This window comes from Ciconia boyciana, chromosome 1, assembly GCF_034638445.1.
Source record: "Ciconia boyciana chromosome 1, ASM3463844v1, whole genome shotgun sequence".
Classification (NCBI taxonomy): Eukaryota; Metazoa; Chordata; class Aves; order Ciconiiformes; family Ciconiidae; genus Ciconia; species Ciconia boyciana.
In genome coordinates this window covers 201,243,078-201,256,414 of record NC_132934.1, presented here as the reverse complement: position 1 = coordinate 201,256,414, position 13,337 = coordinate 201,243,078, and the positions used below count along the sequence as shown (strand labels likewise).

The 13,337-nt window shown below is 37.5% G+C and overlaps 1 protein-coding gene across 2 annotated transcripts in view; it reads right to left on the bottom strand.

The window, feature by feature from the left end:
* Window positions 1-3,311: 3,311 nt before the first annotated feature.
* Window positions 3,312-13,337, bottom strand: part of RDX (radixin) — a 41,138-nt gene continuing 31,112 nt past the window's right edge. For both annotated transcript variants that reach the window (XM_072850567.1, XM_072850566.1), the window contains 7 exons: window positions 12,758-12,854; window positions 11,947-12,110; window positions 11,162-11,292; window positions 8,827-8,987; window positions 7,750-7,842; window positions 6,664-6,906; window positions 3,312-5,663 (listed from right to left, as the gene is read on the bottom strand). In XM_072850567.1, coding sequence (XP_072706668.1) covers window positions 5,499-5,663; window positions 6,664-6,906; window positions 7,750-7,842; window positions 8,827-8,987; window positions 11,162-11,292; window positions 11,947-12,110; window positions 12,758-12,854 — 1,054 coding nt within the window. In that variant the 3' untranslated portion in view covers window positions 3,312-5,498. The remainder of the gene's footprint in view (window positions 5,664-6,663; window positions 6,907-7,749; window positions 7,843-8,826; window positions 8,988-11,161; window positions 11,293-11,946; window positions 12,111-12,757; window positions 12,855-13,337) is intronic.

Sequence of the window (13,337 nt, the reverse complement as noted above, 5' to 3'; positions counted from 1 at the left end):
AAATCAAGGGTGATTAAGAAGCATGAAAGCTGAAGCCACAGGGAGCCGTAGACTTGATATGAGATCCCGCAGAGTTCAGCATATGTGCTCACGGAGCCTGTCACGCGATTACTGTTTCACATGGGTACACACGGGTTTCACATTGCTGGAACAAGCAATGGGGCAGCTAGAACCGTGCATGTAGACAACTCTTATCTTGTCAAGGCAGAAACGCTCGAAGGCAAAATTATCAGACTGCAGAAGGTGTCTTCTGCTGGAATTTAGCAAGCTATAATAAAGGCCAGTCTGGGTACACATGGCCTTAAGAACTCCAAGTCCTTTTAGTGCTGGGCAGCAGTCTTTCTAAAAGCCTTCAGTTAAATATTCAGATAATAGCAACTCCTCTTGTGTAAATAAGGTAGTTTAAAAGCAAACAAAAAACCCCAAACAAGCAAAAAGCAGCAATGCATTTGTCCTACCTCTGAGCTTGATCTCTTTGCACCTGATCCATTTATCCAGAGCACAGGGAACATTAACTCTTACACACACGTGCATCAGGAATATTTGCACCAACCAGGCCGCCTCCTCTGATGTACATTTCCATCTCCCCTCCTTTCTTCTGCTGCCTAAAGCCTACTGCTGTGAACAGAAACACTCTGACACATTATTCACAAAAGCCAATATAAACGCCGAGTGGAATCCCAGCAATTCCAAATGCTCCATTTCCCTTTGGTAACTTCGTCTTTCCCTAAACTATGAGCTGTGTGGGCATAATCTATCTCTTCCCGAGTATCTAGAATATTGCAGGCACCGCTGCATTTGTGGTCTCTTATTGTGAAGAAATTTAATGGTTTGGGATTGGAGTTTTGGGGGGCAGTTTTCTGGGCTTTGGCGAGTACACATCATTCACATTAAATAAAACATATACATTTGATACGTCAGCAATCTCTGCCCAGTGAAGGGAGAAAAGGCAAAACAAGTCAAAGTTTATCTAACTGTATGCCAAAGGAGCAATTTATCAACTCGGAACCTGCAAAGAGTAAAGTGAATACAAGTGACGGACTCCATGAATCAGAACAGAACCGGATAACTGGCCTATGCCTACAGATCTGGGCTCAGCTCTGTGAAACGAGAAGTGCAACTCCCTCCAACAAACTGGCTGTTGAATTTGCTAAACAAATTATTGGTCACACATAGTGAATTTGTGGATGCTGCAATAGTACACTGAAAAGGAGTCCTCAACACAAGTGAATAAATGGGCCGGTTAATTATTCTAGCTCACCGCAAACCAAAACTTGTTTTTTTTTTTTCCTTGTAGTCCTCTACCATTACTCTTCACTGCTATGCCACCTCTTCCAGCCCTGAGCTGCTCCTGGCTGCTGACTGGGTGGTCCCCAAGCTGGGGAAAGGGCCGATCATGTAGAACTCGCAGGCTTGCAGACCCATTGGCTGGGGAGGAAAGAGACGCTGCACGGCCTGCGTGGGAGCAGAGCAGAGGGACACCGCCTGGCAGGCACCCACCGCGCCAGCCAGAACCGCCTCCGGGCCACCCACCCAGCTGACCAGCCAGCACGGCATTTCTGCTGGGAGGCAGGTACTCGCCACCTCTGGGCACAAACAACAGAATATGCTCTGATGGGGTCAAAGAAATTACCGCAGTTTGTATGCTGATGCATTGACACTTAATACGTTTTCCAGGAAAATCGTATCACACAGCCAAGATACATTACGTTATGTGTATGAGACGACTTCTATTAATAAGTGAACTTTGCTCTTTTGTAAGGAAGCTTTCCGCTTTCTTATGTTGATGTCTGTACCCAGAAAGTATCTTTATGAACACTAGCATCAACAACCTCATCCCACTGGGATATATCATCTTTGTTAAAATCGCCGATTCTTGAAACTAATCTGATGTCTTGGGGAGAACAAGACTTTTTAGATGATCCACATGTGAACAGACATGGAAAATGCTTGCATAAAAAGTCCTTCTCAAAAGCAAAAGGTTTTAACTAATCATTTTACTCTCCATTCTTTCTTTTAAAAAATTAAGAAAATATACTTGAGGTACTTTCTCCTCAGAAGTTTAAAATATTTCATTTAGAACAAACCTCCTTCTTCCTCAGAGATGCTTAAGCAGGTTACTTAACAGCCCTAAAGAACGTGTTTTAAGAAAGAGGCAAAAGCACAGCAATGCTTTCCAAACTGGGTTTAAAAAGGCAGACGTGAATTTTGTTCCGTTTTGGACAAAATAAACAGAGTATACAAGAAACATGTACTTGAAGAGTACAACCAACAGAAAATGTAGGTTTTGATGTGCAGAGGGGACTACTTCCAGAAGACAGAATATCTTCTTTAACATCGAGGCATTCTGAGTGATTGTATTCGTCTGGCCTGTGGCACTATTTGGTATCCTTTTCTCTCCACCTCAAGAACATATTTTAAAAAAACCCAACCAAAACAAACCTTTCAAAGCACTTACCTCCCCTTTCAAGCACAATATTCTGAAGTTACATACCCATGCAGAAGCTCTCTAACAAATGAGAAACATCAAATCTAATGCTTCAGCAGGAGGGGCTCCAAGGAGAGAGAAGTATGAAACTAGAAGTGCGCACAGTAAAAAGCATGAAGTACACACGTTTTACTTCATCATAGCAATTCTGCCATACAGAGTAACAAAAAGGGTCATATGCTTGTATTGAGTGCAAGGCCAAACAAATACAAGCTAGAATGGAATGTCACCTGAGAGGAGGTCTAATTTATGTGAGAGCTGCTGAGCAGATTAGTTTGTATACCTACTTACATGGGACTGTCCCTGCTGTCTCCAAGCGTATTAGGTGCAAAAGCCCATAAACTTGCCATTACCTAAAGCATATGGCCCTGCATATATTTGACAGCGCTGTCCATTACAATGTGCAGTATCAAAAAACCACATCAAGGTTTCTCAGTGCTTAAGACATTGACCTGTTAAACTAAATTTCACTTAACCTGGGCTAAGCAATATGTAGGCAGTGATTGAAAGTTCTTACATTACCCATAGAGCTCTTACGTGGACAAATTACCCTCTGCTCTCAAGAAAGCCAATTTGCTCTGATGATTCACATCCTGTTTTGAATTGACAATCACCAGTGCTTCCTCCCAACTGTATGTGGCAATTTCTTAAGCAAAGTACCATTCTCTAGGGATACAATTTGAAAAATTTTTTTTTAAATATCATTTTGACCAGAGTGTGAAACAAAGATGATCAAAATTTGTACACTGCTCTGGAAAAAGGCTATTACAGTGCATTTAGCAAAGCTGTCAGGAAAAAGTGCGTTAAATAACAACAATGGACCTCAGAGAAATTAACTGTATCTCTTTATTGTTAACCAATGAATGTTATCCAAAATAGTAGATGTAATTGTAGCTTAATTGTACAACACAAAACATGATGCTAAAGGAAAAAGCATGTGGAAAATTACTTCACCAAGTAATCATTAAATGTATTCTTAGTATTTCTGCACCAGTAAGTGTTCCCAACTGCTGGTGACAGCAGCTATTACCACTTTGTTCATTGTGAAAATCCATATTACAAATGGTTGTTCCTGGTTGTTTAGAAAAAAAAAAAAATCACACAGCTTTATAAATGGATCTAATCCATTTAGCCCTACTCTATATACTGTAGATTTATGAACAGCAAACTTTACTGGTATTTTTTCCCAACACTGAAACTGATGTATCAGTGTTAGTGCACACTTTCCAGGGAAAAATGAAAACTCACTGGAAGCATGGTATTTCACCTGCTATGGCAAACTATTCGAATACTTCAGAAATTTGCTTAAGCTTCAGTGTATGAAGCCTGTGAAACAAAACCTGTTCTTACAATGCACTGCAAGTAGAAACACCAACTTCCACCAAGCAGCATTTTGAAGCATGTGCACACCATCTGCACGTCAGTCTTCAAGGTCAACCAGATATGTTTAGCCCCACAAACAAAAAATATATTAATGTATCTTTATTTTATTTTCATGATGTCACCCCACATAGCCAACCTTTAACTCCACAAAATAAAATAAAAAAAACAACTTAGTTGGACTGTTCATAAGAAATTTAAACCTATTGTGCATGAAAAAATGTTTAATAAAATGGCAAATTTTAATAGATAAGTGTAAATTTATGAGTGCATAATATCAAACAGAAAAGAGCTGAACCATCCTCAGAGAAAGCAGGGTTATTCCACTGTAGATATTTACTAGGGTATTAGAAGGAATAACTGCAGTCCACATTAACTGTGAAGTTATTTCTAAAGTTCAATTTCTAAGAAAATGTCTCAAAAAAGCAGGTCTCCTTTTCAAGAGGGAAAGGACTTAATTATCTGACATCAGATATGACAATGACAATACTAGCTTCACTGAAAACTGAAGCTACAAACACTTTTACTCCAATTCTGGGAACTTTCATTTTGTATCTGGAAATCCAAAAACAAACTAACTCACATGCACATTCTACACCCCTCCCAGGAGATAGTATACCAGTGACAGGTTACAGCTTTAAAACACACAAGACGCTTTTACAATTTAAACTCAACAAAAGGCAGTTAGACAGTATTTAGCACTATAAATCCATCTTCGAGTAAACCAAAATCCTAGGAGTAAGGGCTCCTAGCATTCTATGATATCACTGTGTAGTGACAGTCAATTTAAACAGGTTTTTTTCATGGTGTTTGAAGGACCAGTCATCATGTATATAGTAGTGAGGTAGGATACTGTCCCCTCCCTGGGACTGATGTTTTCATATGCTCCCTTGCCAGAAAGGTCCAGGTCTCCCTACTGCAAATAAAATACTTACAAGCAAACAGCACATGAAGCTTTGTATTTTTTTTTCCCTTTGCTGCATTAGAACGTTTTGCACATCTAAAAGAATCATCTAGGAAAAGCAGTACTTATTCAAGCCTATCAGCAGCCACGTGCTGCCCACAGGTAGTGTTCCATTTAAAAATATTTCCTGGAACTACCACCTGCCATCCAGACCTTTGTGAACAGGTAGGCAAAGAAAACCATCAATGATGACAGGACATGAAACACCAAGAATTTCATTTGGGAGAAAAAACAATGAAACTGGAAGTCAGTAATATCAAACTCTTAATGGTGTAGCTACATTGAAAAATGTAATTTCAAACTTCATATTGAAATAGTACCTATCCAGTTTAGGTTCAGCTCCATTCTTCTTTCTACTTCTTAATGTTTAAGCAATACATACACTTGTCAGTCGTTATATACTTCACATCAGTTTCCAAAGAAAAAAATATGAAACAATGAAACTGAAAACATGACAGGGAAAAAAACTGCTATCAAAAAGCTAGGGATGACAGACTGCCTTAGTGTTGAATAGCTTCCCCTAAATTTGTCTTCTAGCCACTGTAGTCAAACTGGTATTAAGTGCTTTGGCAAAGTGGGGTGCAATCCATCAAATCTGCAAAGGCCTGCTTTTTTCTCTGTTGGTGGTTCAGCTTTACGAGGAACATATATGCAAAATAACAGCTCTCACATTGCTTCAAACTCATCAATACGCTGCTTTGTATTGCCTTGTCGGATTTGTCGAAGAGTCTTGTACTTATCACGGCCTGCTTTAACATTCTCAGCATGAAGGACATCATTTTGTGTTTTCTTGGTTTCATCTCTGGCTTGAGCCAACTCAGAACTTAAAGCCTGTTGAATAAAATATTTGCATTTAAGTGCTTTGACTAATCTTTTAATGATTCTGGAATTTCTGATAACAACTATTCTGCAACTTGGATATGGATTTCTTGAATGCCAACCTACGAAACGCTTGTGCTGTTCAGTAACTCAAGTTGTGAGGTCTATAAGAAAGACTGCAGAGGGAAAGAGAAGGAGAACATAGGATTCTTTCCTTACATAACTGTGGCCATTAAACTAAAAAAAGAAAAAAAAGAAAAAAGCTTCATACCATAACATCCAAGAAGAAAGGGACCAGCAGGATAAAGCAGGAGAATGACATTATTTTTCAATTTCTGCTTGACTAAAGAGAGCTCTTGTTTATCTCCCTGATCCTGTTCAGTGATTGGTCAAGCAGAAAGGATATTACACATACATGCTACTAACATATTGCTGCCAGCAAAAGCAGCAGCTTTCCATTTCTTTTATTTCCTTCCCAAACAGACATTTTGTAACAAGGCAGAGGGTTACCACTAACATAGATTATTATACTTTGAAGGGTAAGACTAGTCTGGGAGGAAATGCCCTGTTTCAGGGAAGTAAGGTTAATCCAAAATGGGCATAATTCAGTTTTTGCATTTACAACGTCTGTGAATGATTGCAAACAAACACAAATACTATTAAGCAAGCATCTGTTCATACCACTTAATGAATTTCAATATTGAGAAAGGAAAGCATTAAGTTTTAACATTCGGTGTCCTGGACATTATATAATTATTAGAAACATTTACTGGCCAATGTGACAACATACCAATACTTTTAAGCTATAAAGCACAATCATACATCCAATCTTTCTATCTAGTCCACTTCTAGAACACTATGAATGATATTGGTTGGTAAATTAGTAATAAACCTAGTAAATGATAAAAAGGCTGTTTCCTTGGCATACCGTAATTTCAATGAGATTTCTGACAAATAAGGAATGAAAACCCAAAGCCTGAATTACATTGCTACAACTATGAATCTTCATTACCTGGAGCTGTTTCTTAACACGTTCATTTTTCTGGGTTTCTGTTACCCGTTCTTCCTCACTCCTGTGATTCATGACACCATCAGAAGACAGTTCTGCACTAGCTTCAGCATTGTTCTCATCATGTTCATCGTGTTCATTCTCTGTTGGAGGAATAACTGGTGGGGGAGGAGGTGGAGAAGGAGCAGACATCACAGATTTCAGTTCTTCTTTGGTCTTTTCCAAGTCCTCTTGGGCTGCAAAAGCCTAAATATAGTAAACAGTACTTAGCATCTTTTAAAATGATTTATGAACAGTGAGAAAAATAAAAATAAATATTTGAGATGTTTTCAGACACATAGAAACTGTCCTTTATAAAGGACATGACAAGCTTATGCACCAAAAATTGTCAAATAGGAATACAGAGTAAAAAAGATGTGACTCAAAACCAGTTGTACTGGAGTCCAGCTATTTCCAGACAAGAGAAGAGTGAGAGAATAGGGCAGTCATGCTGATTGCTTTCCAGCTTTCCCAGCCTCCTGAAATTTGAGGCTCAGGGACTTCCTAAATCAAAGGTGATGTCTTCAAATTTCAGATTCGACCAGAACTTATAAGAATTTGTTCAATCACTTTTTGAACCTGTGCACACAATTGGTATTCACATCCCATAGCTAATTACAGGTTTTGTGAAGAAATACTATTTTGCTTTAAACTATTGTCCACTTGCATTCGATGTGCCTTTGTTATTGTTCTGGTTCATCTTTTCACCACCACTCATGGTTTTATACATCTTGCTCCTGAGGTATTTTCTTTTCCAAGACAAAGCTCCAATCTATTTCATCACCACACATAAGGAAGCCATTTCAAATCTTTGACCATACCTTTATGATGAGAATTTCCCCCCTTTCATGACTATTTAATATTAATAAATGAGTTAATTAGAAGTATAGGCTGGCTTCACTAGACTGGAGAACAAAAACCTTTAAGAAAGGTTTATCTGAAGCCTATGGGAAAGAGAAATACTCAATCCCATGGACTTCTGTGGAATTTCCGCATTCATCTCCTTTAGTTTCTTTGAAGTTCTGACTTCACACAGCATGAGCTCATTACTTTGTGCTGCCATTCTGAGGCTTCCTCTTCTTTCTTTTTCTTGGCCTCCTCTAGAAGTGCAATCTTGGCAGTGAATTCAGCAAGTTCTGCTGCCTGAAACAAACAAAAAAAAATGAAGTAGAAGTTTTAATTTGGTATCATTTTGGCTCTGCAGTGGAAGAAAGCAGAGCCTTTGCTGTGATCTGACTTGAAAAGAGTTAGTTACCATCCATCACTTCTCTGCTAAAAATACAGATTTTAAGCATACATGACCGAGGGAATGAATCAGTACTCCTGCCTGATGGAAATAAATCCAGAAAAAAACATTTATCTTCTACACTTCCAAAGCTTGCTGGGAAAGAGTGAGCTGTAGTTACAAATTAGCATTTGGGGCTGTTTCAGTTTAATACAACTTTAATGGTTCCGCCAGTAAGATTGTTATTCTGGATCATGATCTCAGTATTATTAAGCTAAATCTTGCCTTCAGAATTGTGTGCTAAGTTTACAGAAGATCAAAAGATGTTTTATAGTTGAGAAATCATTTCTTTACTATTTTCGTGCCTTTCTCAGTTATTACGTGCAAATCTTGAATAAGAAGTAGTCTAGCACAGAATGTGAGAAGATACTGCAAATCCTGCGAACAGAGGAGAAAAAAAAACAACAAAAACCCAAACAAACACCCCCCCACACACCCCCCCCAGTGTCACCGACTCCCCACCACCACCACCAAGCTTCAGAACAGACCTGCTTCAGAGAACAGGCTTCCCAGTTGACTGCAGGAGGAAGCTACTCTTGTTCTCAGCTGGATAAGCCTGACACTCTTAGAAAGAGAATGTAGTGGGTGTTGTCAGTCTGAAACGCCTAGTTCATAATTTAATTTCCTACAGCCCCAGAGATTTATTTTTTTCTTGTGAGTAGTGGTAAATCTAATGTAGTTTTCTAAAAAAGTTCCCACAACAATCTGTAACAGTATTTCACATATTTTATCTGTGTTTCAACGTACTTGTCCATTTGACAAAATAGGTATAACCAAGAATAAAGGCTACATTTCCAACTATCTTTTTCAATTTGTTTCAAAATAGGGTTAAAGCTTCTTACTAGCTGCTCCTGGTTCTTCATTTGATCAGCTGCCTGCTTGGCTAGAGCAGCTTTAGCTTCTTCAGCTGCTCGACGCTCTTTTTCCAGGCGCTCTGCTTCTTCTTTTGCACGTTTTCGTTCTTGATCCAGTTCTAGAGCTCTTCTAGTCTGTTCCTCTAGCTCTGCCAAAAGGAAAGTTTGCAGACAAGATATCACTACCTAGCTCTTCCTCATATGTAACACACATAACAGCTGTAACATGCTGTTACATAGTAAAAATAAGGTAACCTAGAAAGCTGACAAGATTTACAAGGCTGCCTCAAGCTAAGAGCTGTTGTGCATGTTACCTGAAGCTATGCTCCATGTCTGTTTTTTTTCCCCCTCTTTAAGACATACTTTGGATATACTTCATCTCACCTGACAGTTCTGACAGCCCAGTGTTTCAGAAAATTATGACCTCACCGATAAATCTAAACACTCAAATATATTTACATATACATGCACATACACCCTCAACTCTTACTACTAAGGAGATTTTATATACATTAAATCATACTCTCTTGCAGTAAAAAAGCAAAAAACTCTTCTACTCTATTGAAATGCCTGACAAAGATTCCTTAATTGCAACAGACAATTTAGGCATGTGCCTCCAGCAAAATGACCTAAGACCCATTGGAAGGGTCAGAAAAATTCTGCACAGAACAGAGCCAAAAAGATGCAAACAGGAAAATTTTAAATCAAGGGAGGGATAATAGTTGCCTAGCTGCCTGGTTAGCAAAATATTGCAATCTAAAGGGCAGAACTCTGAGTAAAACAGGAAGAAGTAATAATCTACCAGTACTACAAGGTAAGATTTGCACAGGCAAAATACACTCCTCTGATGTGCAAAATAAAGCAACTATGAAAAAAGTCTTTCTGAAGTTCCTTGCTCATTCTAATGATAAATTTTCCACTATGTTTTTGTCTAGGCATAGCTGCCACAGATTCCTTCACCAGAAAACCTAAACAACTGCTGAGTTATTGGAACAATCCATTTGCCCTTCACCATATGCTTTAATACTAAAAAAGCACCTTCCCAGGTATGCTGACACATGCTTAATCTTTGCACTTGTAGTTTTAAGTAGGTCTCATGTAATCAATATTCTTCAGTTGGTTTCCAAGGCCTACTGCATCAGTTATAAAATGAAATGAACAGCATTACAAGCATGTGGAGTTGTACAAATGCAGTACTTGGAAAATTAAATAAAACACATAAATATTTAAACACACTACTCAAACAAAATCTTCCTGTGAAGATGGAGAACACAACTACCAAGTAAACTACAGAACACAGATACCATTTATATAAACACTTTTCCTTATGTGAATAGAAGGTTAAAAAGACCAGCAACACATGAACATTATGTATTGCATCAGAAGTTAGACTACATTGCGTACAAAAGTTATGAGAAAGTGTACATTGTTAAACCATTAGAATCACCCTGACACTGTTTTGTCCTGGGCTAAATAGCCCTCCCTTAAACAATTCCAAGGCACAGTTTGTGTGTTACCTGTCTGGATGTGTCCAACCTGTTCTGCATTGAAAGACTAAGAAATATTGGAGTAGAGCTAGAGAACAGTGCCAGGCACATGTAATTTATTTGCATGGATTTAGTCAGTGATTCTATCTATCATGCCTGAAGCCAACAGTTACAAACAGAAGAGAGGAAGAGAAGTTTTATGAACGTGAACCAACCCTGAGGCAAAAAAAGAACATGGAGAACAGGGACTGGGAAGTTGTGGAGGCAGGGACTCTACAGGGTGGTTCAACACAAAGAACTGTGATTGGTGAAACTACGTTTATTCACTAAAATCTGACAAGATTTTAATTTTAAAATTCTCGAATCTTACGAGGGAATAGGAAAATGAAGGAACAAGGAACTTCCACATGAAAAGCTAAATTCAACAAAATCCTAGAGGAAGTACTTTGACTCTTCCTCTCTAATTTCCCTGCTCCCTCCAACTCCAGGTTTTCAGCACTTTAAGCAGTTCATAATTCTGAGTTGAACTGTGTATGCATTCATTTCCTTTTTATTAAAGAAAATTGAAACTTTTGCTGTATTAGGAATTGATTTTCTATTACAAATATATGCACATACGCACACACTCTATCTTTTAACTTTTAACATTGAAAAATAGTCTCTCTTCTTAAATTAAATAGTATATCACTAAATTCTTGTTATTATTAATAAAATACATTTTAAAAAAACAAAACAAAAAAGCCCCACACATACCAAGAGAATTGTGGAACTGAACTACCCAACTGAACTTAACATTGTCATCACATATAAGAAATCCAGGACCAGTAAGAGCTCACCTTTCTGAGCTTTCATTGTTTGTTCCTCAATTTGTCGTAAGCGTTCCATTAATTCTTCCTTTTCACGCTCTATTCTTTCCTTTTCCTTTTCTGCTATCTCCCTTTTCTTCTTCTCATTTTCTAATTGTGCCCTGAAAAAAAAATAGTAAGAGGTTTTTTTAACCTCAAACAGATTAAGTTCTACTCTAAGGATGCTGGTAGCATATTTTTCAGTTTACTCAGCTAGTACAGAAGCACATAATTTTAAATGTTTCAAATTCGGTTTACAATGCAAGAAGAACCAAGTTTCGGTTTCAAAATACGGTACAGAAAAACAATTTATGAACAGAACTGATTAGCAGCCTTGGTTGTGGTTCAACCAGGTAAATCCACAATTATACCTGCATTTGAGACATGGCTGATGTTTCACCTGGGCTAGAAATGGCAACGGTATTTTTTAAATACACAAAAGGTAAGTCATGACATTCTTCACTGAACTTGCTTTAAAGATGCACCTGTAGAGTATAAAAGTCCCTAAGAATCAAGCAACAGAGAGTTAATACTGTTTCGCAAAAACGTAATGAGAAACAGCGGTACGGCTACTATTACTATGCTGAAAGCTCAAAAAAGATACGGCTTTCTATTAAGACAGATGAGCCATGCCAATCCACAAGCCTCCTTACATATTACAGAAAGAAAAGCAGCGCTCTCTTTTCTAGAATGCTAAGATGTCTGATATTCTATGACTTAGTTTTCTTAAAAGGGTAGAAGAATTTTTTTCTGTTTCATGGAAGTTTGTTAATTACCTTTCCAATTGTTTCTGATGTTTCTCCTCTCTAGCTTGGGCCTTCATCTGTTGCACTTCAATTGTATCAGGTTTCCTCCTCCTCATGTACAATTCATGATTTCCCATACACAGTGCCAAAATTCGCTTGTTAATTCTCAGACGGGGTGCATAAAAAACAAAATCCTAGCAAAAATAATTGCAGTATATCGATTAATTTAAAAATACAGTTGTGACAAGACTCAAAGCATTACTGCATGCTTGCATTTGCTAAATTTAAACTTACAAATATTTTGACATTCATCCTCTGAGCAATCCAACACCATAATCTATAAATCTAGTTACGGTAAGAAACTTGCAAGATAAATTCAAAATGACACCTGGATTCTTCCATGTAGAGGTTAGCTACTTTCCACAAAATTATTTATTTAAACTTCTAAAAAAGTGAGACTGTTCTCTACTCTATTTCAGTAAGTTAGTTAACTGAAGAGTTTTGACCTAGAAAGTCTCATGAAATGTGCTGCTGTAACACAAAAAAAAGAAAAACAGAAGCAGGGAGCCAGAGAATTTAGCATCTTACACTGTGGCTTTTCAACACATCACAAAATATTAGTTGACTTCAATTAAAATCTTAAGAGTATCAACCCAAATGAAAAGAGAGAAAATAAACATACCATACTTCAAAATCAAAATTTCATTTTGATTACTGACTACTCTGCCAATAAAAATAATAAATGTCACAAAGTATTTACTCATGCCATAATGCCAGAGCAAGTCCCTGCAGGCTTAAATCTCTTCATATACAAAGGCATACTATTCTACACACTACTTACAGGGGCTTTTTTGTCAATTGGCTTTATGACAAATTTTTTGTCGTTGAAAGAGATGTTTCTTATTTCACTCCAAGGAAAACCAATCTTGGGTGTCAGCCTTCAAACAGAAAAAGTTCTCATTAGAAGCAGCAAAGATGTGCATTTTATTTATGTCCACTAAGTCTTAACTCTGTGCCATTTTCACTATCACACTTAATTACATTTACAAAACATAACAACAGTTCAAGCATATTTTGGTAGACAATTTTTACACATTATTCCATCAAATGGATAAACTACTGATGAATAAATTACATGGCACTGTAACAGAAGGAATTCAGAAATTTCAATTGTGACTTATTCTACTATCATTAAATAGATGCTCAACATCACAATCATGTACTGATTCTTTATGAGCTATTGATAATTCTATTTTCAGTGAAAAGAATAACTATTTAAATTTGAGAAGAGACCGACATTTCAAAGACTGAAATTAAATTAGCCTTCAGCAATGTTGTACTTCAGTTTAACTCAGATGTAAGATATGTGTTCTTACGTTTCCAAAGTTCAACTTAAATTTATTTCCCTTGCATCTTAAGTA